This window comes from Ambystoma mexicanum, chromosome 1q, assembly GCF_040938575.1.
Source record: "Ambystoma mexicanum isolate Mex_15411 chromosome 1q, UKY_AmexF1_1, whole genome shotgun sequence".
NCBI lineage: Eukaryota > Metazoa > Chordata > Amphibia > Caudata > Ambystomatidae > Ambystoma > Ambystoma mexicanum.
In genome coordinates this window covers 1110769508-1110793715 of record NC_090922.1, presented here as the reverse complement: position 1 = coordinate 1110793715, position 24208 = coordinate 1110769508, and the positions used below count along the sequence as shown (strand labels likewise).

Below are 24208 nucleotides of genomic sequence, written 5' to 3'. Positions count from 1 at the left end.
AAAGCTATGCAGTTCTCACTATTACATAAAAAGTCAACACACATATAAAAAATGTAGAAAAAGGTTAAAGTTAAAACGAGCTCAAGTATCAAAAATCAGCAAAAGATGTTTTCTTATATTGCTAACTTAAAGACATCATCAAGACTAAGGCAGAAGAGGAGATTCATGTCCCAAGGATTGTATACAATTCTTCATCTAAGTTATGTCCTCCCGGTTTCTTGGTTTGAAAATCTAGGATGAATCGTGTCTCCATCTGGCATAATTCCAGCTCACGGTTCCCTCCACGTGGATTCAGCTTTATGTGGTGTACCCCAAAAAATCTAATACTGTCTAATTTGCTCTGATGTTGGTCTCTGAAATGTACTGCCATTGGGTAGGAAGCATCTACATTTTTTATGGCCCGCATATGCTGTAATATTCTTAATTTCAGCTTGCCAATAGTACTTCCCACATACCAAAGGTTACATGAACAATGCGGTCAATTGTGAAAAGGTCAATTGTGACCCTTTAAATTCGGTCAATTGTTCATTCGAACAATTATAAACGAACAATTTGGGTAATACCGATCATCCAGATCCCCTTCTCCCTGATCGCTGCCGCTACTGGTCTCATGAGCTTGGTAAAAGCCCAAGGCGCTGAAGCTAGCCCGAAGGGCATTGTTTTGAATTGCCATAATTGGCCGCTCCAGAGAAAAGCCAGGAAAGTCCTGAATCCGGCTTGTACTGGCACCTGAAGATACCCGTCTTTCAAGTCTATTCTTGTTAGCCAGTCACCTTCACTCAATGTTTTTCTCAGCGGGTGTATCCCTTCCAATTTGAAGTGATGGTATACAATCCAGCCGTTCAAATCTCTCAAGTTTATGACTGGTCGCACTTTTTTCTGTGGACCAGAAACATAGTGCTCACAAATATTGGGGCTGTTCTGCACCTTTCTATGGCTTCTTTCCATTCTAGTTGGCAAAACTTGTGGTGTAAACTCTCTTGGGCTGCTTACGCTAACCGCATCGCTTGGAGCCAGCTCTCTTGTATAGGCTCCTGTGTATACATTCTAGCTTCTGATGCTTTGCAAAACCCATGCATCGCTGTAAAGCGAGAGCCAGTTTCCCCAAAAACGCTGAGTTATCCGCCCCACTGGAGGATATTTTGGGGCTCTCGCCTGGGGTAAAGATTTGGCCTCGGCCGGCTCCTCTGCAACCTCTTGGAAATTGTCCTCTGGCCATAAAGAAAGAATCTTGTTGCTTATTCTCCCAGTATTGGGCTCAAGTATTCTGAGGTCTTCTGCCTCTGAGAAAATGACTGTCTGCTCAACCCTGATAGCAGCCGGTCCCAGCAAAACTCTGCCTGGGAAAATCTTGCATATTGACGCTTGAGCTTTCTCCAGAGATGTATAGGTACCCACGAACCTGCCCATCTCTGCCAAAGATCTTTACAAAGAGGAGACCTTGCGCTGCTTCCCCAGCTTCGTATGAAGCTAGATCACTTAACTTGGCATCTATCTTAAGCAACAGGCCTCTCCTCCTCTCCGAGGAGATGGCGCAGTTCGCATTACCTAATAGGCAGACTGTTCTCTGTGCCCAATTTGCCAGGGCTTCCAGGTCGATTTCTTCCCCGGTATCTCTGGCTCTCTCGGCCAGATCTATTATCTTGGCTAGCAGCCCGGTGATATCCAGCACTTTCTTCTGGCAGCTCCGTCATAACCTGTCTATCTCAGGTCTTTGTTAGTCTTCGAAACGTTTGATCCGTTATGGGTATTATCCGATATTATATATATGGCAATTAAGGCTGTATGTCGTGGCTCGCGTTGTCGGCGCAAGGTAAATATTTATCACCGCCGGGCCCGGCTTCTGAATACAACATGCCCGCACTGCTGTCACACTGACAATGCGGCTATGCAACACTGAGACTCGGCTCCACCTCTCCGCTGGAGGGGCCGATGCGTCTGGCTCGCTCTTGGCTCCGCCCCCATGAGGGTGGGGGCTGTAGCGCTAATGCCGGCTGCAAGGGAGCACGAGCCCCCAGACCTGCCGGTTATGGGACACAGGGCTCAACTCCCTCGTGCTGGTGCCTAATCGTTACCTAAACTTTGCTATGTATCCTCTTTACTTCGTGCTCCTAACAAGCTGTGTCGCTTCTCGCGGCTAATGTTAACCTGCGCCTGACCAAGTCTCCTGGTCGCTGACTAGCCGCGACTTCCATACGTTCAATAAAAGCTTCTACTCTCGTCTTCTTGGCTCTTAAATTGTCTACTTTAGTCTTTGTCAGCGTTATGCATAAGAAACAGTTCAAACATCATGCATTTCTCAGGACAGTGGCAAAAGGGTACTTATCTGCTGAAGAGCAGGAAAAGAAGAGAAGTCCAGGAACAGGTAGTGGGTCATAAGCTGGACTGACACTAACAGGACTACAGAGACAGTGGGACTTGTAGTTTGCAAGAAAAGAAAAGGGATAAGTGGAAACCTTTTCAGTTTTCTTATGTTTTTGTTGAAACTGCCGAAGAGAAAATAAATAGAAGTTGAAGCATAATGGTTGCCTCCAGTTTTGACATAGAATCACTTATGTGCCATTTATTTTAAAGATAATTGACAAGATTGCCTATATACAATACCAGAACTTTGTCGAGCAAAAAGAAATCCTTGCCGCTGAACAAACAGGCTTTCGTGCAAATCATGGGACTGAGACAGCCCTTTTAGATCTAAAGTCGAATATCCAGGGCATCATTGAAGAAGGTAATGCGGCGCTGCTCCTGTTATTGGACCTCTCCTCAGGCTTTGATTTAGTTGACTAAGCCTTACTGGTAAACAGATTAAATGAGGTAGGGAAATGTTCACCTCATGCTGCCAACTGGTTTAAATCCTTTTTAGGACCTAGGATGGCCGCAGGGGTCAAAGGAAATGCCTCTTCATTAAACACCTCCTTGACATGTGGTGTGCCACAGGGCTTCTGCTTATCCCCATTGTTGTTTAATGTTTTCGCTAAACCCCTATGTGATCTGCTCGTGGTTCTGGACGTTCAGTTTACAAACTATGCTGACGACACACAGATAGTTCTTGAGCTGTCTGGAGTGTATAATGATGATGTCACCAAAGTCAATAGTGTATTTGAAAACATAAGAAGATGGATGGCTGCAAACCCCTTGGCTCTAAATGAAGAAAAAACGGAGCTGTTGGTTTAGACACCCAACAAAGATTAAAAAAGCTGGATTGACAGTACAAACGTTTTATGGTGAATGGCAACAATATCACACTGTCTGAAAATGTCAAAACTTTGGGGGTCTTCTTTGACTCCCAGTTGTCTTTTAAGAGGCATGCCTCATATTTGAAATCATCATGTTCCTGCTACATAAACCTACTCTGGCAAATTCGTCCGCACCTATCAGAGGCTAACGGGGCCATGATTGCAGCTGAAATCATAAACACAAAGTTAGACTACTGTAAAAGCCTCTTGATGGGTACATCCGAGACTAATATGATAAAAAGCTTCACGTAGCTCAGAATAGAGCTGTCCGAGCAGTATACGGACTAGGTTGGGGTTCCAAGATTTCATCTGCTAGGAGAAAGGTGCATTGGCTCCCAGTTGAGCAACAAATTAAATTTAAGGTGCTGTTCTGGTGTATAAATGCCTTTCGGGTAACGCACCCTGCTACCCCTCCACCAAGATAAAAAGAGCTCCTGTAAGAAGGACCCTCCGTTCAAATGGTAAACAGCTGTTGCATCAGCCGCATGTAATCCTCAAGAATATTGGTGGCGCCAGCTTCAATGCCTGGGCATCAATCACTTGGAACTCTCTCCCTCTTGATCTTAAGAGCTATGTCGCCATTACTTTTCTTAAAAAACAATCGAAGACAATGCTGTTTGATGGAGTGACGTTCTAGTTAATGCTGCTGTATAATCTGCTGCTATTGAAACACCTTTTGGAATGCTTAGCACTTTATGTTCTGTGTTTGTTTTTGTGAGCACCCTGAGGCCTACGGGCGAGTGGTGCGATATAGATAGATAGATAGATAGATAGATAGATAGATAGATAGATAGATAGATAGATATGAACGAAAGTACCCAGCTGACTGCTTCCTTAGAAAAGGAGGCTCTTTCTAGCAGTCTACTGGCCAAGATGAAGTTATCCATTAGGTCGAAGGCTGCTGTAAGATCCAGGAGCATCAGCAATGAAGCCTTCCCTTTGTCCATAGATTGTAGGATGTTTGTCTTAAGGTCAAGCAGAGTGGACTTCAAAAATCCTGACTGTTTCGGGCCTAGTATGCTGTTAGTGACCAGGAATACCTGAATCTGCTTATGCACAGTTTTATCCAGGATCTTCTGAAGGAAAGGGGAGTTAGTAATTGGGCGATAATTTCCTGCTATGTCTGGGTCCAAAGAGGGCTTCTTTAGAAGAGGGGTAATCCAAGCTTGCTTGACATCAAGGGGAACTGACATTTCCCTGAATGATGCATTCACAAACTTAGTAATCATAGGGGTAAGTACTTGAGCACAGGCTTTGACAATTTTGGCCGGACAGATGTCACCTCTACAGCTAGTTGGTTTGATCTTGTTTAGTAAACCAAGCCTCTTGGCTTCAGTTACCACTGAAAAGGAGAAGGAATCTGATGGTGTATGCCAGTGCTGAGCCTGGACAGTGGTAGGAGATGGTGACATTTTGCTTAACCTAGATTTAATGTCCTCCTTGATCACCGAGATGCATGTGGAATAGGTACTCAATGTCCCAAATTAAGCATAAAAAGTTCCAAGAAACATGTCTCTAAGAAAGACTCAGTCACTGGTATTCTTGTGCAGTTAGCACACAGTTGGGATCCTCCTCCTCCTGGGTCTCATCTCTGTACTGCAGCCTGACGGTTTATTCTGCAGTTGGCGTCACACTGTAGCTGGCTGTAAACTAAGGGTTGGATCAGAGGTAGACATGAGTCCATCCGAAGAGGTTTACAGGGTCCTTTCTAGGCCTCTCATGACCTCCCTTCACTAGCTGTCCTGGTTTTACTGCCTCCATACCCAAACTCTCTTTCCTCAAAGTGTCCTGCCATGGCTCATACCCGGGGGACCTTTTCTCATTTCTTTGCCCTCATTCCCTCTATCCTCATGCTCCTCCTAATCCTCCTCAGTGGTTTGCCTCTGGCTCGTTCTGTCACCCATCCAAGACTTCCCTCTGGAGAGGAGGGCATGGCCGGCATGACCAAGATGGCCGCATTCTAATCACCTCTGCCAGCCCTGGGTGAGATGATCCCCGGTGGCCACGGCCAGTGTTAGCCCTGAGACCACTGGATTGTAGCAGGGGGCCCAGGGACCAGCAAAGGGCCACCAGAAGTACCCTGCGGTCTGCCGCAAACCGAGGGGTGAGCTCCCAGGGGAGAGCTGCGAGTGCCTGGGCGTGTAGGCCGCGACAGCAGTGCAGCGCAGCGCAGCCTGGTGAGGTCAGGGCTTGCCGGGAAAGCTAGCAGTAGAGGAGAAGCCACATAAAGCGCTCTGCCTGAAGGAGGTGATACCTGTCGGGACTCCACACAGAGACGGCTGCTGTACGCGTTGGCTTGGAGAGTCATGTGAGAGGAGCTGCAGATGGGTTCCTGGCGAGCTGTGGACCGCTGCATGAGGAGAGCGCCGGGAGTGGACAAGCTCATATCACTGGAGAGGATTGTATGCATTGTATGCATGTGAAGTCGTGCTGAGCCCCAGGAATGACCAAGACCAGCTTGTCCTGCTGTGGGGGTGAGCAGACTCTATGCCCAGGGATAAAGTGGCAGAATAGGGCTGGGAGTTGAGAGGCCCTTACCTTCTTTGAAGACTTCAAGGCCCACAGTGAAATCAAGGAAGAGAGGAGTGGGCCCTGTGGGCTGGTTAGAGAGCTGGTGGCGGAACCCTGCCGCACTGGCCCCTGCTGGGTCTAAAGAGGATCCTAACCAGGTGAAACCCAAAGGGGGAGCGCCCACGCATGTGTGGGGCGAAGTGCCTGGTGGTGGGGTATTGAACGCTGAACACTGCCTCGCCAGCCTGGGCAGAGATTAGGCCGTGATTCAGGTACCACTGGAAGAAACAGGACACTCATGCATGTCTCCTCGCAAGGCGCAGGCTAGGGCTCACTCAGTTACTCCCCTGTGGACCCACACAGTGACACAAAGAGAGGCTGACAGAGGGTGGAGGGCAACAGGAGAGGCCATGACGAGCAAGTCGGCAGGAGGAGTAGGAGACTCCCTACTCACTAAGACTGATCTCCTGGATTGTATGGCCACCCTAAAAAAGGATATATCCCTATCAATCAGGAAGGAAGTTGCGGAGGCCACAGAGGGGCTACAGATATCTCTGGTGGAAATTGCTACAGACATATTACAAATAGGTGCTACAGTAGGAGATATGGAGGAGGAAGATGTTATACACCTACAGGAAGAGCTAGCTGGTGTCAGGGTATGGAAGAACTGGTCTCCACCATCAAAGACCTTGAGAACAGGCATAGAAGGGAGAACTTACGGATCCGGGGGCTGGAAGAAAACATGGAGGGGGCGGATCTGCGATCACAGGTTCTTTGTTTTTTCAGAAATGCATTCCCAGACATGACGATGGAGGAGATCTCCCAGGACCGTGTGCACAGGGTGGGACCACTGCGGAAGGGTCATGCATATATATGATTAAAGAGAAGATCTTGAAGGCCTCCAAATCCATGGGGAAAATCTCCTATGGCAATCAGAAGCTGCACATATTCCAGGACATTGCGCCCCTGACTCTGGAGAAGAGACTGGCGTGCAGCCCAGTGACGGGGAAGCTGAGGCAGGAAAATATTCCATAACATTGGACTTTCCTGTTTTGCTTGCTTTTCAGCTCGGAGCGGAAGCAAAGGTGGTGTATGACACTCGAGGAGGCGGCCGGGGTTCTGGGTGTGTGTTATTTCAGGAGGAGAATGAATGGGATGGTGGCTGGCAATGGAGCCATGCGGGGGCAGGGGGCATGCGAAGAGGGCCCCACAGGGGCCGACGTGATGATCTTAGTTGTGTGGATGGATCTTTGCCATAGCATGGTATCGAGTACGGATGTGGGCGGTCTATTAGTTGCCGGTTGAACCGGGGGCATCTCGCTTGGGGGGGCTTAAAGCAGGCTTGCCGGACAGTGGGGTGTTCAGCCCTGTGGGGGCAATACTGTTTCTCCACACCTAGGCGAAAGATGTTCTTGTTGGTTATTGTTTCTGTTCTTATTTTGTACTTGTTGCAGGAAATGGAAGGGGGTAGCAATATGCATAGGTCACCAGGGGAGGGAATATTCCCAGTATGCTGGATCCGGAAGGGTTGGGGTGAGTCACCTTTCTTTCTTTTGCTGGACATTCGCTAGTACTATGGAACTGTGCTGTCTATTTCACAAAGTGAGAGACTTGAACTTGCCCAGGAAACGCAACATTTTGTTCCATGGGCTCAAAATCAGCAGGTGAATAGGGCGTTTCTACAAGAGATACACCTTCGAAGAGTGGATACTGGTAGACTTCACAGTGGAGCGTTCCCACAGCAGTTCTATTCCACACACAGGCTTAAAAAAGGGGGTGTTGGCCACCTTATCAATAGCAACACCAACTTTAGGGTGCAGAAGGCAAAGTATGATAAAGAAGGCAGCTATGTATTTGTGTCTGGGCTGCTGAGGACTTCACAGCTTACACTTGCCTCAATTTATGGGCCGAACTCTGGGCAGAATGAGTTATTGCGCTAGGTACTGGGTGAACGGTTAGGATTTGTAGATGAGCATATTCTTTTGGGTGGGGAGTTTAATTTTCCAATCAAACCCGACTGAGATGAGTCAAAAGGAGGTTATTGGGGGATGGTGAAGCCATCGAGGACCCTACTCAATCAGAATGCTGACTTCTATCTGGAAGATGTGTGGTGTCATACGCTTCCCAGGGTTAGGGACGAAACCTATTTTTTTTACGCACCCACTGCATGTAATTCAGGATCGACTACTTCTGGTTAGGGGTAGACTTAAACCCAGGAGTGAGAGGGGTTGAGATAGGCACAATAGATTTTTCGGACCATGCCATGAATTACCATTTCACTCCCCAAAAGGGAGGGGGCACAGGAATGCTAGAAATTTAATCGTTTCTTATTGAGAGATCCGATTGTACGGGAGTAGGTGGCAGACACGATACAGGAGTTCTTTTTTCTTAACCCAATTGATCAGGTCCCGGAGGTAGTGCGATGGGATGCCTTCAAAACCTCTATAAGAGGCACTCTGATTTCTAAAGCCGGTGCCGTTAAAAAACCTAGGATAGAATAGACTACGCTTCTGGCTCAGGAGCATAAAAATAAAGAAGCGGAGTAGAGGGACACAGGATCACATAAAGGTTTTAGAGCTCTTCAGCAGGCAAGAAGGGAGGTTAACTTGTTGGAATCCTTTTGGGCGAAATTTAACATGCTCCAACCGAAACAGCAGTATTTTGAGGAGGGAAAATGTTGGCCTGGAAACGAAAGTAGAGGCAGGGAGAATAGTAGGCATTGCTAATGATAAGGGGGACTTTGTTAGTAGTGACAGGGACATCCTGAGCAAATTTGATAACTTCTACAAACGCCTATGCTTATATGTGCAGCCCAAATGGGACCAGATTCTCCCGTTTTTGGAGGGATGCCCAATGACACACCTCTTGGTGGAGCAAAAGCAGCGGCTTAGTGGGGAAATTACAAAAGAGTACATTCTAAAGGTGGTAGCCTAGCTCAAAGTGGGAAAGGTAGCGAGCCTGGACGGCTTCCTATCATCTTTTTACAAGCAATACTGATGGCTCCTGCTTCGTGCACTCCATCGGCTGTTTAACACAATGTTCAGCTCAGGGGTCTCAACTCGCACTATGGGTGAGGCCAATATATTGCTGATCACCAAGGCAGACAAGGATTGCAAACTTTGTGAAACGTACCGGCCCATAGCTGTCCTGAACACGGATATCAAGCTATACGCCAAAATCCTAGCAGCAGGCTGGATGGGGTTTTGCTGATTTTAATTGGGGAAGATCAAGCAGGGTTCGTGCAGGGCCGCCAGGGTACAGATAATGCGAGGAAGATGATAAAGCTCATTGATATTGTTCACAGAAATTGTGTTCCGGCGGTATTACTGGGATTAGATGCCAAAAAGGCATTCGGTAGGGTAGAATGGCCTTTCCCCAGAGAGGTTCTAGAGTGCTGCAAACTAGGTGAGGGCTACGTAAGAGGGGTATTCTCTCTCTATTCATATCCTGTGGCAAAGGTTGCCACCAATGGGCACCTATCTCAAGGGTTTACACTCTCCAGAGGCACAAGGCAGGGTTGTCCCCTCTCCCTTCTAATTTTTGCCTTGGCAGTAGAACGCCTGTTGCTGCGTATCCGCTGAGAGTTTCGCAGGGTGTGGGAGTTACAGTTAACCTAGAAAAAGTGAGGCGCTTAATATATCCTGTCACGTGGGGGCTCTAAACGCACTTCAGAGGTCAACACCTTCCAGTGGGCGAAGGGGAAGCTAAAGTATCTGGGTATCTACCTCACCACTACAGTAGCAGGTTTATACCAGGCCAACTACCCAAATCTACTTGAAGCCATTAGGTTGGACCTACATTCATGGTGAATGCGAGCAATCTCATGGTTCGGTAGAGTATCAGCAATCAAAATGAAAATGTTGCCTCGCTTTTTGTACCACTTCCAGGATCTCTTTTTAGCCATCCCGCCCAAGACTTTAGCGAATATGCAGCAGGACATCATGCATTATGTCTGGAAAAATGGGAAGGCTAGGATTGCTAGGAAAACTCAGTTTAGGGCCAGGGACGCAGGTGGGGTGGTGCTGCCGGATATACGTCGGTACTTTAGGGCTGCACAACCGAGAGTTCTCCAGGAATGGGTTAACCCTTTTACGACTAAGGAGTGGTGCCACATAGAAGAGGAAGTCTCAGGTAAACCTCTTTGATACGTCCCCTGGTTAGAGAAATGGGACAGGCCACTGAGTGTTTATGAGTTGCTAGCAATTAGGGTGAGAGTGCAGGTCTGGGACGCAGCAATCCAGGATGTAGGCATCACAAAACGTCCTTCCTCAGTCATGCCCATTCATTTTAACCCCAACTTCCAGCCGAGGCATGGCGGCTTCACATTTGCAAATTGGAGGAACGGTGGATGTGAATTTTGGCATATATGTTTATAGATGGGAAACTAAGGTCATTTGAGTCTTGCAAGGCCACTTTTGGTGTAAAACAGAAGGACAGGTTTCAGTACTGGCAGCTGCAGCACTGGGTAATGCAATCCCCCAAAAAGACAGGAGCCACCAGGGAGATAACGGAGTTCGAAAAGGTTATCCTATCTCTAAGTGACACCAAAGGGCTCATTTGACGCCTATAAGCTGGCCTGGGTGGTGAGGAAGAAGACTAGCTACGTATGTGGAGGTATGTCGCTGGGATCTGGAGGTTGATATTCCTACTAAGGGATGGAGGGAAGCCTTGAGGAGCCTGAAGAAAGTTACTGATAGTGTCCAATATGAAGAGGGGCTTCACATTTTTGCCCAGGGGATATCTGACTCCATATAGAATGCAGCATGTGAGTAGGGGGGGGATGAAAAGTGCTGGAAGGGGTGTGGCAGGGATTGAACATACATGCATATTTGGTGGAAATGCCCGAGACTAGCAGTCTATTGGTCAGTGGTGTTGTACATTCTTAATAGTATCTACACTGCAGTTGGATGCAGTAGTGTGTCTACTCAAGATGCTTGGGAAGAGGACAGGGGTTAAACACTGTAAGAACATCCTGTTGTTTCGAACCATACTTCTCATAACCATGGCCACCATTGCAGCTTGCTGGAAATCGCCAAGAATTCCCACATCAGCCGACTGGTGGTCACGCATGTGGTCTTTAATAGCAGCAGAGAAGGCGGCCTGTTTTTCGAATAACGAGGTACAGCCTTTTTTTGGGAAATGGAATTGCTTTTTATCCTACGCTCAAACCCAGAACAAGGACTTCACATGCTCCACCGGATTAAGGGTTATGGGGTTGCTTAATCACATGTAGATCTGTCTTGGTTTCCTTGGCACAGAGGAGGGAATGGGCTACGCTAGCGGGCAAGTGGCTGGTGAACTGGGGAATGGTACAAAGCTTCTGTGTTAATGTTTGGCTATGTTTTATTGTTTTAACTTTGATCATCTACACACCCACGAGTGGTGGGTGCAACGCAACAGCTGAGGTATGAGCACTGTTTTATTGTTTACTGCGATTTTATCATGAAATGCCAATAAAAATATTGTAACAAAAAAAAGACTTCCCTTTGCGTCTTTTCCTCCTCCTCCGACTCTTCTATTCTCCCTCTGTTCTTCCTTTCATCCTCCCCCTCTTGCCTGCTCCCAGTGATTCTTTGCTTCACCTCTCCACTCTGATCATTCTTCTCTTTAATCATCTCTTTACCGTTCAATACCTTCCCTTTAGCCACCTCTATATTGTGGGCAAACATTTTTATAGCCTCCTCCATGATTTCTATCACCACATCCTCCTCAACTCCTCTCACTAAATCCTCCTCAGACACCTCTGTAACCAGAGCTAACGTCACAAACTTTCTTTCTTTTTCTTTCTTTCTTTGTTTCATTCTCTTTCTTTCTTTATCTTTCCTTAAGGCACCTCCATGTTGAGGGCTAGATTTTCTATAGCCTCTTCCATGGGTTATATCACCACATCCTCTTCAACCTCTCTCACTAAATCTTCCTCAGACACCTCTGTAACCAGAAATAACTTCACAACCAATCTTTCTTTTTCTCTTTCTCTTTCTCTCTCTCTCTTTCTTTCCTTCTTTTTTTCTTTCTTTCTTTCAGAGGATTGCTTGCAGTTCTGATGAGGGACTTGGGATTGGGTAGTCTTGTCCCTAGTGTAGCCTCTCACTGCTTACTGCAACCTGCCCCCGCCCTTGGGGAGGGCTCCCCTAAACTTACAGGTTTTATGTGCATGCGTGGGGGGGACCTTGTGACTGGTTCCCTGCTCGAGTTTCCTGACTTAATTCATACCCGTTCTCTTCAGGTCCATTCACCAAAATGCCTGGGGTAGTGGAAGTGACAATCACACACCTGATGACATCACAGGACGTGATGTCACATGACCTTTTTCCTGTATGGCATCTGTTTTTCTTTAACCACAGTGACATCACTGTAAATGGCTTGCAGGTTTAAAAAGAAGTACATAAACGTAAACATTTTAATATACCAAATAGGTACTAAATCAGATAAGAATATTTTAGCTATCAACCAAATTTTAAGAAGGGTGCTGCCTTCAAATGCCATCAATGTAGTCAGGTTAGACCCAATAGAGTCAAAATAGGCCGAGGCACTGCCATAGATATGCCATGTCAGCATTGTATGGCCAGTTACTTCCATAATATGCCAATTATAGCTGCATGTCTGGCATTGTAATTATATGATACATGGCGCCCCTACATTGTCAGTTGCTGTGATAATACAGTATCCAAAAATACATTAGATGCAAGACACCAACAGTGCACAGTTGCATTTATGCTTTAATTCATGATAATGATTTCTTGTTTATATAGCGCTTTTGCCAAAGCTCTGTAAACAGCACATATTTACATACAATTATCATCCCATCCGAAGTTGGTACTCATTTATCAACCTTGGAAGAATGAAAGGCTGAGTTGGCCATGCCAGGATTCGAACGTGTGACCTGCAGATCACACTTAGATCACAGCAGCAAGCGCTCAACACGCTGAGCTATCGTACAGCTTTGTTATTAAAATGCAATGCCACAATAAGAGATCATGTTAACACTGGAAACAAAATGTAGGGCAGACACGTAATAACACTTATCAAGTTTGCTGTAGCCTTTATGATGCACAGTAAAAAATGCCATGCCACAGTAAGACATACCTGGACTAGCTGAACCAAAGTGCCACTCTAACAACGAAATAACACTCATCGTGTTCATTTAATCATAGATGCCCAGAAAAATATACATTGACAAAGTAAGGAAAGGCTAGACTGCCAGTGTAGGCAGGTAATTACACATATGAAGCTTACATCATTATAGATGGCAAGAAAAATATGCTATGACACAGTAAGAAATGGCTGGACTGCCAGTGTAGCCAGGTAATTACACATATGAAGCTTACATCATTATAAATGGCAAGAAAAATATGCCATGGCACAGTAGGAAATTGCTAGACTGACTGTACCCAAATGCCAGGCTAGTCACTAATAATACATACCATGCCTGCTTTATCATGGATGCCCATTATGCTTTAGCACACGCCCCTCCTCCCAACACACCTCCCCTCTCACTCCCATTCTCCTCCTCCAACCCCCAAAATCAGCTCTTGGCCCAGCATTACCTCCACGTCTCTCTTCCTCGTCCGAGTACTTACATATGAAGCAAGTTGCTTCATAGACAAATATTGAGATGAGGAAGAGTAGGACTAGGAGTAATGAAGATTACCAGTAAGTACTCCAGGCATTGAACACAAGTACACACATGCACACACATTCCCACACCATTCACCTGATCATTTACATGTCACCCATTCACCATTCACTCACACATGCACACCCAGCCACCCATACATCATGATATGATATGTCATTTATAACGTGCCTATACACAAGTGTTTCAAGGCGCGACGAGGCAAGGGAGGGGAACCAGAGGGCAGACAGACAGCGATCCTACTAGGCCAGGTGACATTGAGATCGTGCAAGTGCGGTGGAGGCAGGGAAGGGAAAAAGTGCAAGACGGGTGACAGTGCAAAACATGGGATGAAAAGTGAATTAATGAGGATAATAAATAGAATAAATAGGATAAGAAGTGCAGCCAGCTGGTGGCAAGTGCAAGAGTAAGTGCAGACATATGGTGTCAAGTGCTAGTAGGGGCTGTAGGGATACAGAAACAGTCCCCTAGTGCAAGAGTTGCCATGGGGGCAGTGCAGGTGTGCAACTAGCAGGGGGTGGGGGACCTGGGCCCGAGATCAGAGGGTAGCCAGGTAAACCAGTGCAGTTTCAGATTCGTCCAGGGGATCAGCAAGGCAGAGGGGGAGAGAAAGCGGAAGCAAAGAGGAAGGTCTTGAGGTGCTTCCGGAACCGGAGATGGTTCTCCACAAGTTTCAAAGAGGCAGGGAGGCTGTTCCAGAGGGAGGCCCCAGCTGAGGAAAGAGATCTACAACCAGCTTGCTGCTTGGAGAAGCGACTGACCCTGAGGGAGTGGGAGGCGGATGAGCGAAGTGCTCGAGAAGGAAGATATTTAGGGAGAGAGAGTTGAAGGTATTGCGGTCCCAGGCCCCAGAAGGCCTTGTGAACAATGCAGAGGGTTTTGAACTTAATCCTCACCGCCACTGGGAGCCAGTGCAGAGATTTCAGTCCTAGAGAGATGTGGTCTCTGGGCTTGAGGCCAAGGACAAGTCTTGCAGTCCTGTTTTGGATGAGTTGTAGAGGCAGACAGATTTAGAAGGAGACTGTTGCAGTAGTCCAGCCAAGAGAGAACCAGGGCTCTGGAGACAGTGGGCTTCTGGGGGAAGGAGAGGAAGAATACCTCTGAGGAGGTGCAGCTGGTAGTGTGACTTCTTGGAGACATCAGAGATGTGAGGAGAGAAGGAATGTGTGGAGTCGAAGATGACCCTGAGGTTTTTGGCCTCACAGGTGAGGGCAGGAAGAGGGCCTGGAGCGGCCGGCCAGAGAGAGACAGGGAAGGAGGGAGCAGGAGTGCCGATGAGGAGAATCTCGGTCTTGCTGGCATCGAGGCAGAGATCATTGGCGGCACACCATTCCTGGATGGCGGACAGACATTCAGAGATGAGAGAAGGAGAAGAGGAGCCTGAAAATGAGCTGAGTGTCATCTGCACAGCACTGAAGGTGGCGCAGAGAGTGGCTATACGGCGGGCAAGGAGTGCCAGGTATTGGTTGAACAGCCAGGGAGAGAGGGTAGACCCCTGGGGAACACCACAGGTAGAGAGAGATATGGAGGAGAGGAAGGACCTGAGTTGGACCTGGGAGGGCCGATAGCAGAGGTCAGCCAGGCCAGGGCCTGATCGGTGATACCAAGGTTATCACGGAGACGCTTGAGCAGGATGGCATGGTTGACCATGTTGAAGGCAGAAGAGAGATCAAGTAAGCGGAGGACACAGGGTGTGTTGGAATCAAGGTTGGAGAGCAGGTCTTCACAGATGTTCAGGAGAGCAGTTTCCGAGCTTCTGGCAGCTCTGAAGCCAGACTGATGGTCATGGAGACAGCCAACAGATTCCAAGTGAAGATTAAGCTGGGAGATGGGCAGCTTTTCCAGGAGTTTGCCCAGGAAAGGAGTGAAAAAGATGGTACAATGGTTAGCCGGGCAGGAATGGTCGGCAGAGGGTTTCTTAAGAAGTGGGTGCACAAGGGAGTGCTTCAGGGGGAGGGGAAGGCTCCAGTGGTGAAGGAATGGTTGCAGAAATCAGTCAGAGCAGGAGCCAGGGTATCAATGTGGTCCTTGATGCTTTTGGAGGAACAGGGTTGAACCTGTTTTGATGAGACTTTCATAGATCAGACTTGTCTTGAAACCTCTTCAGGGGAGAACAGGGGAAAGGCAGAGATGCATGGAGGAGAGGTGGCTGAAGAAGGGCAAGAGGAAGTACAGGGAATGGACGGAGGAGGAGGAAGAGAGAGAGGACAGGATGTCCTGGGTTTTAGAGATGAAATGAGAAGCCAGGGCAGTGCAAAGGTCCTGGGATGGGATAGGAGAGGTAGATACTGCAGCAGTATGGGCCAGCTCCTTGCAGATTTTAAAGAGTTCGGCCCAGTTGTTAGATGCCGCAGAGACAAAGGCTTGGATGTGGGCTCTCTTCTTAGTGCAGACAGGCAGCCGGTATTGCCTTTGGAGCAGGCGGCAGGTCAGTTTGTCAGAGGATGTACCAGAAGCATGCCATTTCCTCTCAGCCACCCTGCACTAGCGTTTAAGGGTGACGAGGTCGGAGTCGTACCAAGAGTTGCACTTGGCTTTGGGCTTCAAGCGGATTCTCATGACAGGGGCAAGAACATCAAGAGTATCAGATATAGCAGAGTAGAGCATGGAAAGGGCTGTGTCAGGGTGCGAGTCAGCCAAGGGGGAACGAGGGGGTGAGAAAGTGGCAGCAAAAGCCTCAACCGACACACGCGTCATGGGTCAGATAACCGAGAAGGTAGGTTGCAGTGCTGGAGTTGGCTTGGCCTGGGGGGTAGAGAGGGTGAGCTGGAAAGAAAGGAGAAAGTGATCACTCCAGGAGAGAGGAGTGGTCAGAGGGGATGATAAGGGAAGGTCTGAAGAGATCAGAACATCCAGAGAGTGCCCTGCAGAGTGAGTCGGGGCAGAGGGGAGAATAGAGAGTGAAAGGGAGTCGCATAGGTCACAAAAGAGTCCAGTGGAAGGACAGGAAGTATCCAGATGGATATTGAAGTCTCCAAGAAGGAGGAGTGGAGTGGTTGAGACGAGGAGGGAAGAGGGGAGATCTGCCCACTCAGAGAGGAAGGTAAAGGTCTGACCTGGTGGCCGATAGATGGTAGCCAGAGTAAGGGAATAGCCAGGAGAGAGAGAGAGCCTACAGATGAGGCATTCAAAAGAAGAGTAGTCCCTCGTAGGAATGACAGAGGCAGGAATCCACTCGGGGAAGATCAGGGCTACCCCGCTCCAGAACGGTTGGACCTGGGCGTGGAAAGGATCTTGAAGCCATCATGGAGGAGAGTGCTTGTGACAGAGCTCGTTGTGAACCAAGTCTCAGTGAGACCGAGGACATCGAAATCAAGTTCCTCCAGGAGACGGCAGATGTCAGAGGAGTGTTTGACGGTAGAGCGAAGGTTGAGCGTGGCAATATGGAGAAGGTTGCCCTCCTTGAAAGACTTCCGGGGAGGGGTACAAATTAGAGGTACGCCCTGCGGAGGTGTAGAAGCCGCCCGAGGGGGGCAGAAGAGGAAGGAGGAGAGGGCAAGGTAGCCAAGGAGGAGACACCAGGGGGAAGCGAGGAAGCTGTGGAGGGGAGAGGGGAGACAGCAGGAGAAGAAAGGAAATTGATGAGGTGCGGGAAGCATCTATCAAAGAGGAGAAGACTGGCCTGAGGGCCTTGGACCAAGACGGTACCATTTAAGTAAACATTAACGATTACCTTAGAGGAGTGGAAGGAGGCCAGGAGGGCCTCCCACCGGGTGCCACCATTGATACGAGAAGAAGAAAAGGGAGAGAGCACAGAGACCATATGAAGAGTCCATAGGTCTGGTGAGGGAACAGCAAAGAGGATGTCCGTGAAGGTTTGCCTGGAGGAGGCACTGGTATAGGTGTCAGCGATAGGGAGGCCTGGGTTGGAGACCAGGATGTCTTTTTTAAACCTCTTCCTACCAGATTTCGTTAGGAGAGCAGGATAGTCGATAGAGTAGCAGTTAGAAACGATAGAAGAGAAAGAGAGCACCATAGAGTAGGTAGGGAGAGGGGAAGGGAGCAAGGGGGTGGGAAGTCGTTGCACTCAGTCATTCACACACATTACATAATATACATACATACATACATACATTCTGATGTCCATTTCAGAAATCCATAAAGGAAATAACATATTTACGAAGTCAGAGTGAAAAAAAGTTTCAAGTCCGAGCCCAGCCCTCCAACATCGCCCCCACACCCCCAGGACATGGGGCATTACTTTCGGTTTCTCTCTACCTCTGCAACCCTTAACAAGGAGTTTCAGAGGCAGTGCCAGGGATAGCAGGGGAGTTGCCAGGGGTTACACCTGTGACCCCTGGCGACCCCCAAAGGACACCCAGGGTTTTCTTACTCTGTAGTTTTGGATATAATTTCTGCACCGATGCAAGGGGAACAGAGTGTGTAGGCCCTATCAGCTCCATGGGAAAGCCCTTAAGTGATTCTCTTAAAGGTAAAGTAGCTGCTAAGGCAGCAATGTGACAAGTCAGTGCCTCCTGCACATGCCACACTGGCAGTAGTCAGGGGATTATCCCCACAGCCCCCCTTGGCCCGCATCACTGGCTTGCGATGTCACCCAGATCCCTTGGTGACCCCAACATTTTAAGGTCAGGTACCTTCCACCTAGTGGGAAACTCTGTGCTAGCCTCGTATTGTCTTACAGTGGCACCGGCCCTGGAAAAATGCATTGCATAGAACTTTGGAGATTTGGGAGCTGTGCACTTTTTAGCAGTAGACGTCTGAAGGTGATTTATTTAGGTCTCTGAAAACTGTGCTGAAAGAAATTGCAAATGATCAAGGGATTATGCTTTTGCCAGGTTTACACACTACTTACTGGAGTTTGAACTTGAGTGCTTGGATCGCCAGGCTTTCACAGAATCCTTCAACAGCAAACTTTGAGGCAGCATAGACATCATTAAACAATATACCTGGAAAACAGTATAAATATGCAAGGATACAGGAGGTAATTCAGATATTACAAAGAAGAAAGATAAAGACTGGTTTCTACCGTCACAAACAGGAACAGGCTTAGATATACACTGAATTGTTTGGCAGGCAATGTTGTGAACCATACATTGTTCTAGTGTAAGATGTGATATAGTTGCCTTCCCACTTCGGTCTCATCATGAAGAAACGGCTAGCGGTAACCTCCCCGGAGATTACCGCTCTATAGGGTGCACATCCTGGTGATCTTGCAACTATGGACTAATGCTTGCAAAATTGAATTAACACTAGTGGTAAATACTATAGTATCTGAGAGCAACGTTTGTACATATCAATTTTTTAATCAGATCTGGATGTTGGTTTGGCCCGTATGTATCTTCGAGACAGGCCCTACACCGCATTTCGAGATGTTGTTTATCATGTCACTAATAGGTGGCTTGTGACCATTCAGTGGGGGTTGAAACACCCAAACCGTCATACGCTGAGCCTGGCCACAGGCGTGCTAAGAGTGGAAGGAGAGTGGGACACAGGCAACCTTTCAAGGGATATAGGCATTCACATGCCCGTCGCTCTCTGTAGCAGTAGTGCCTGCATGTTTATGTTATGTTATGTTATGTTGATTTATAACGCACACCGCTACTACCCACAGGCAGTCTCCTGGCTCTCACGTGGCTCTGCAAGAGAGGGAGCTGGGGGGTTAGTGAGGAGAGGATGAGAGGAAAGGTTCAGAACCATGAAAAACTGGCTTCTGTGAGTGTTGTTTAGCATACGGGAGTTGGTGCGGGAGGCCCTGTGTGTTTTAACCGTATGGGTAAGACTCGCTTGTGTGCTAGTGTTTGTGTTGGTGTTAGTGTGTCATGTGATGCTGGGTGGGTTGTGGCTGTGTGCACTGGTTAGATTGTGTCCATATGGGATCCAGAGTGATGGGTGGCTGTTGACTATCTGGTGTCTTGGTGTGTACTTGTGTCGTTGACGGTTTTATGGACTTTGTGGCGGGTGGTTCACCCTAGGAGTGTTTATGTGTAGTGGGGCTAACCAAAGGTCTAGTGTAGTGGCATTGGTTATGTTGGTGGAGCAGGAAGGGGGAGTGGGTTAGTAAGTCAGTCGGTTTGGTTGAGCTTCTGGTGTGACTCCTTGGTTGCTGCTTGATGGTATCTACCCACATTCTTGGTTACGTTTCGTCGGCCCATCTCGCCTCCTCTCCAGTCGCTTGTCTCAGATGTTATTGTTGGCAGTGTCCCTTTGCGGTTGGCATTGTTTGTTGAATAACTAGGTTTTTCATTGCCTGAAGTTGAGGTGGTCTTCTGTGGTTCTAATTTCACTAGGCATGGTGTCCCAGAGGTTTGCAATTAGACGTGAGAACGCTGTTCCAGCAAATTTCCTTTTTTCGTAATGTTTTGCCTCTATTTGTAGGTCGTTGCTGGATATTAGGTCCCTTCTTGGGCGGTACTGGCTGATCTTGTCTTGGAGGAATTCAGCTCCATGTCTGTGCAAGGCTTTGTGGGCGATCCAGAGTGCTTTGAATTTAATGCGTTTTTTTACTCGTAACCAGTGTAGGCTTTTCAGTGCTGGAGTGATGTGGTCTCTTCTGTTTAGTCTTAATAGGATCCTGGCTGCTGTATTTTGCACCCTTTGGAGTTTCTTGGTGAGTGTTTCCGGCATTCCAAGGTAGAGGCCATTTGTGTACTCAATTTTTTTAAGTATCAGGGATATGATTTTGAGAGTTCTGTGAGGGAAGGAGAGGTAGGGGAGTAATCCTATGTGTAGTCTTCGGAGGAAGAAGCATTTTTTGGTGATTGCGTTGACTTGCGGTTACGGGATAATCTGTTCTCCATAAGGATTCCTAGGTTATTTACTACTTTGGTGGTGTCAGGTTGCATTCCCAGGCCGGCGGCCAGCCAGTCCAGTCGTGGGTTGCCTGTGTCGAATTCTGCGGGTGAGAGCATTATTTCAATTTTTGCCAGGTTCAATTTAAGGTTGTTTGTTGTCATCCAATTGTAGATGTCAGTGAGGCAGTTGTTGAGGCAGTTATATTGTTCCAGGGTTGTGTTTGTTTTCGCAATCAGTTGTGTGTCATCTGCGTAGTTGTAGGCGGTTACTGTGTGGGTTTGAATGATTTTCATCAGTGGGCACATGTAGATGTTAAAAAACAGAAGAAAGAGGCTGGATCCCTGTGGGACTCTGCTGAATATATTTTTGGTGTTTGAGGTGAACGGTGGTAGGTAGATTCGGTTTGTTAGGAATGAGGTAAGGCACTTTAGCGTGGATCCTTGTATGCCACATTCCAACAGTATTTTTATTAGTTTTGCGTGGCCAATTTTGTCGAAAGCTGCTGATATGTCCAATAGTATGAGGGCCGATTGGGCGTCGTCTGCGTTTATTTGCAGGTCGTTCCATATCGATAGGAGCCCTGATTCTGTTCCTCTCATTGGTCTGAAGCCAACTTGTGGCCAGTCGAGAATTCCGTTTGTTTTGACATATTTAAGTAGGATCTTGAACACATGGTTCTCCAGGATCTTCTCTGGGTAGGGCAGGTTGGATATCGGTCTGTAGTTGCTTGGGTCTTCTGCGCTTCTGTGCTCTGATTCCTTTTATCAGTGGGTTGATGTATGCTGATTTGAAGGTGGACGATATGATTCCTTTTCTGAGTGATAGGTTCATTAGGTTCCGGAAGTGTGTCGGTGGGGTTCTGTGGTTGAGGATTCCTTTGAAGATGTCAGGGGGGCAGGGGTCCCTTGGGGATACTGCAAGGTTGGTGTCCTTGATTAGTGTGGCAAAGATTTCTTCTGCGATTGGTTCTAGGCAGGTGAGTTTTGCTGAACTCTGTGTTTCGCCCGGTGTCTGTGGTTCGGAGGTTGTGGTTGCATTAGCCCGGGTTGTGTTGATGGTCTGCTGCATTGTTTCTATTTTTGATATCAGGTGGTTGGTGATGTTGTCACAAAGTGTTTGTGTCGGGATGATGGAGTTCTTGCAGAATGAGTTATTTTTTTACCTCTTTGATGATTTTGAAGAGATCTTTCTGTGGATAGTGTGCCAGTTCTATTCTTGTGGTGTAATAGTATTTTTTTTGCTTTGAGGACTGTTCATTTATATAGTCTGAGCTGTCTTTGGTATTTTATTTTGTTTTGTCAGTTGTATTGTTCGCTCGATTTATTTTCCATTTTGTGTTTGTTTTTTGTTCTTTCAGTGTATCTGTGAACCATTTTGCTGCCAGTTTTTTAGTGTGGCTTTGAATGGTTTTGCAGGTGATCGAGGTGTTGAGTGTGTTTTCTGCTGCGTCTACGGTTGTTTCAGTGGGTTCTGTTCTGGTTGGCAGGGTCGAGTCTAGTAAGTTTGTTAAGGCCTCCAGGTCTAGGTTCTTCCAGTTTCCTTTCTTGCTAGCATGGAATATTGCCTTTCCGGCTGGTGGGCGGGTTTGTAGTGTGATGTAGAATGGTATCAAATAATGGTCGCTCCATACCATTGGTGTAGGTGGCACATAAAGCTTCTCTGCATAAAATTGCATCCAAAGTGTTTCCGGCGTTGTGGTTGGATCCATTTAATATTTCCTTGAAATGCAATGTTTCCAGGAGTGCACAGAATGAGTTCCCTGGTTTTTTTTTGTTTTTTTTTCGAACCAGAACCAGATGTTCAAGTCTCCCAGTATGACCAGGTTGTCGTGGTAGGTTGATAAAATGGCAGCTTCATCAGCTAATTTTGTTGCAAAGTTGGGGCTGTAAGATGGTGGCCTGTTGATGTTGTAGGGTCAACTCTGCTTTGGACCGAGGGCTCCAATTGGTGGTTCGCCCGGTGTAGTTTCCCCAAATTTCGGTGGTTGGGTTTTTCTGTAGGTTCAGAGAGATAACTGGTCAACACCTTCGGATGGGCTAGTTAGGCTGGCAGGTTTTAGGGTTGGCTATGGGTAAAAGATAGGTTGCGGGTGAGAAAGAGTACGGGTTCTGCGACTAGCTAACCATTGAGGTGGTAGAGAGCTCGTGGTTCGCATGCAGCAGAAGAGGAACAACCCCTAGGGGTTGGACAGCTGAGCGGATGGGCAGCCCGTGGGATGGGGACACGGCAGTGGGGGCGGACACCTAGGGTTGGAGCACCGTGCTAGGTGGGGGGAGATGGGGTTTGAGGAATCCACAGTGGGTGGAGATGTCAGGGTTGGAGACACGGCAATCACTCGAAGGGCACCTGTACCTAAGGTACCAAGGGATTGGGGGGAAGCCCAAGCTAGGAGACCAGCAGCACTTAGTTTGGGGATGCCTGGTAAGTGGGAGAGAGGCCTAAATTAGGGGCACCACAGTAGAAGCGGTAACACCCAGACTTGGGACACCTGGCCAGTGGGAGAAAGGCTTAGATTGCAGACTCAACCCTAAAGCATTAATACCTAGATTTGGGATAACTGGCAAGTGGGAGAAAGGACCAGACCAGAGACACAACAGTGAATGTGGTAACACCTAGATTTGGGACAGCTGGCAAGTGGGAGAAAGGCCAAGATTGAGGACACAACAATAAAAGCTGTAACACCTAGATTTGGGACACCTGGCAAGTGGGAGAGAGGCCTATATTGAAGGACCCAGGAGTAAAAGCAGTAACACCTAGATGTGGGATACCTGGCAATTGGGTAAATTGAGGACAAAACAGTAAAAGGAATAACACCTGGATTTGGGGTTCCTGGTAATTGGGGAGCTTGAGGACACAACAGTAAAAGTGTTAACACCCAGATTTGGGACACCTTGCAAGTGGGAGAGTGGCCTATATTGAGGACACAACAGTAAAACGGTTACACCCAGATTTGCGACATCTGGCAAGTGGGAGAGAGGCCTATGTTGAGGACACAACAGTAAAACGGTAACACCTGGATTTGGGATACCTGGCAAGTGGGAGAGAGGCCTATATTGAAGACACCTGGCAAGTGGGAGAAAAGCCTAGATTAAGGACACTACGGCACAAACGGTAATACCTAGAATTTGGGATACCTGAAAAGTGGGAGAGAGGTCTTTACTGAGGATACAACAGTAAAAGTGGTAACACCTAGATTTGGGACACCTGGCAAGTGGGAGAAAGTCCAGATTGAGGACACAACAGCAAATACGGTAATACCTAGATTTGTGATACCTGGAAAGTGGGATTCCTGGCAACTGGGAGGAAAGCCCAGAATGAGGACACAACAGCAGTGCCAGATATGGCTAACTAACACAGTTGGCCTTAAACTAAGCCGATTGGTCTAAATGCCAGATATGGCCAATTAACAAAGCTGGCCTAAATTCCAGATATGGCTAACACAATTGTCCTAAATGCCAGATATGGCTAATTAACACAATTTGCCTAAATGCCAGATATGGCTAATTAACACAATTGGCCTAAATACTAGATATGGCCAACTAATACAGTTGGCATGAATGCCAGATATGGCTAACTAACACAATTGGCCTATATGTCAGATATGTCTAACTAACATAGTTGGCCTAAATGCCAGATATGGCCAACTAACACAGTTGGCCTAAATGCCCGATATGGCTAAATAACACAGTTGGCCTAAATGCCATATATGGCTAACTAAAACAATTGGCCTTAATGCCAGATATTGCTAACTAACACAGTTGGCCTAATGCCAGATATGGCTAACTAACACAATTGGCCTATATGTCAGATATGACTAACTAACATAGTTGGCCTAAATGCCAGATATGGATAATTAACACAGTTGGCAGCTGCCAGATATGGCTAAATAACACAGTTGGCCTAAATGCCATTTATGGCTAACTAAAACAATTGGCCTAAATGTCATATATGGCTAACTAACACAGTTGGCCTAATGCCAGATATAGCTAACTAACACAGTTGGCCTAAATGCCAGATATGGCTAACACAACTGGTCTAGATGCCAGATATAGTTAACTAACACAATTGGCCTAAA

General features: G+C 47.4%; 1 protein-coding gene across 1 annotated transcript in view; it reads right to left on the bottom strand.

Moving 5' to 3' along the window:
• Positions 1 to 24208, bottom strand: part of LOC138542396 (retinol dehydrogenase 8-like) — a 224178-nt gene that overhangs the window by 79287 nt on the left and 120683 nt on the right. Inside the window, exon 4 of the mRNA XM_069641833.1 lies at positions 18194 to 18287. Within this exon, the coding sequence (XP_069497934.1) occupies positions 18194 to 18287 (94 nt within the window). The remainder of the gene's footprint in view (positions 1 to 18193; positions 18288 to 24208) is intronic.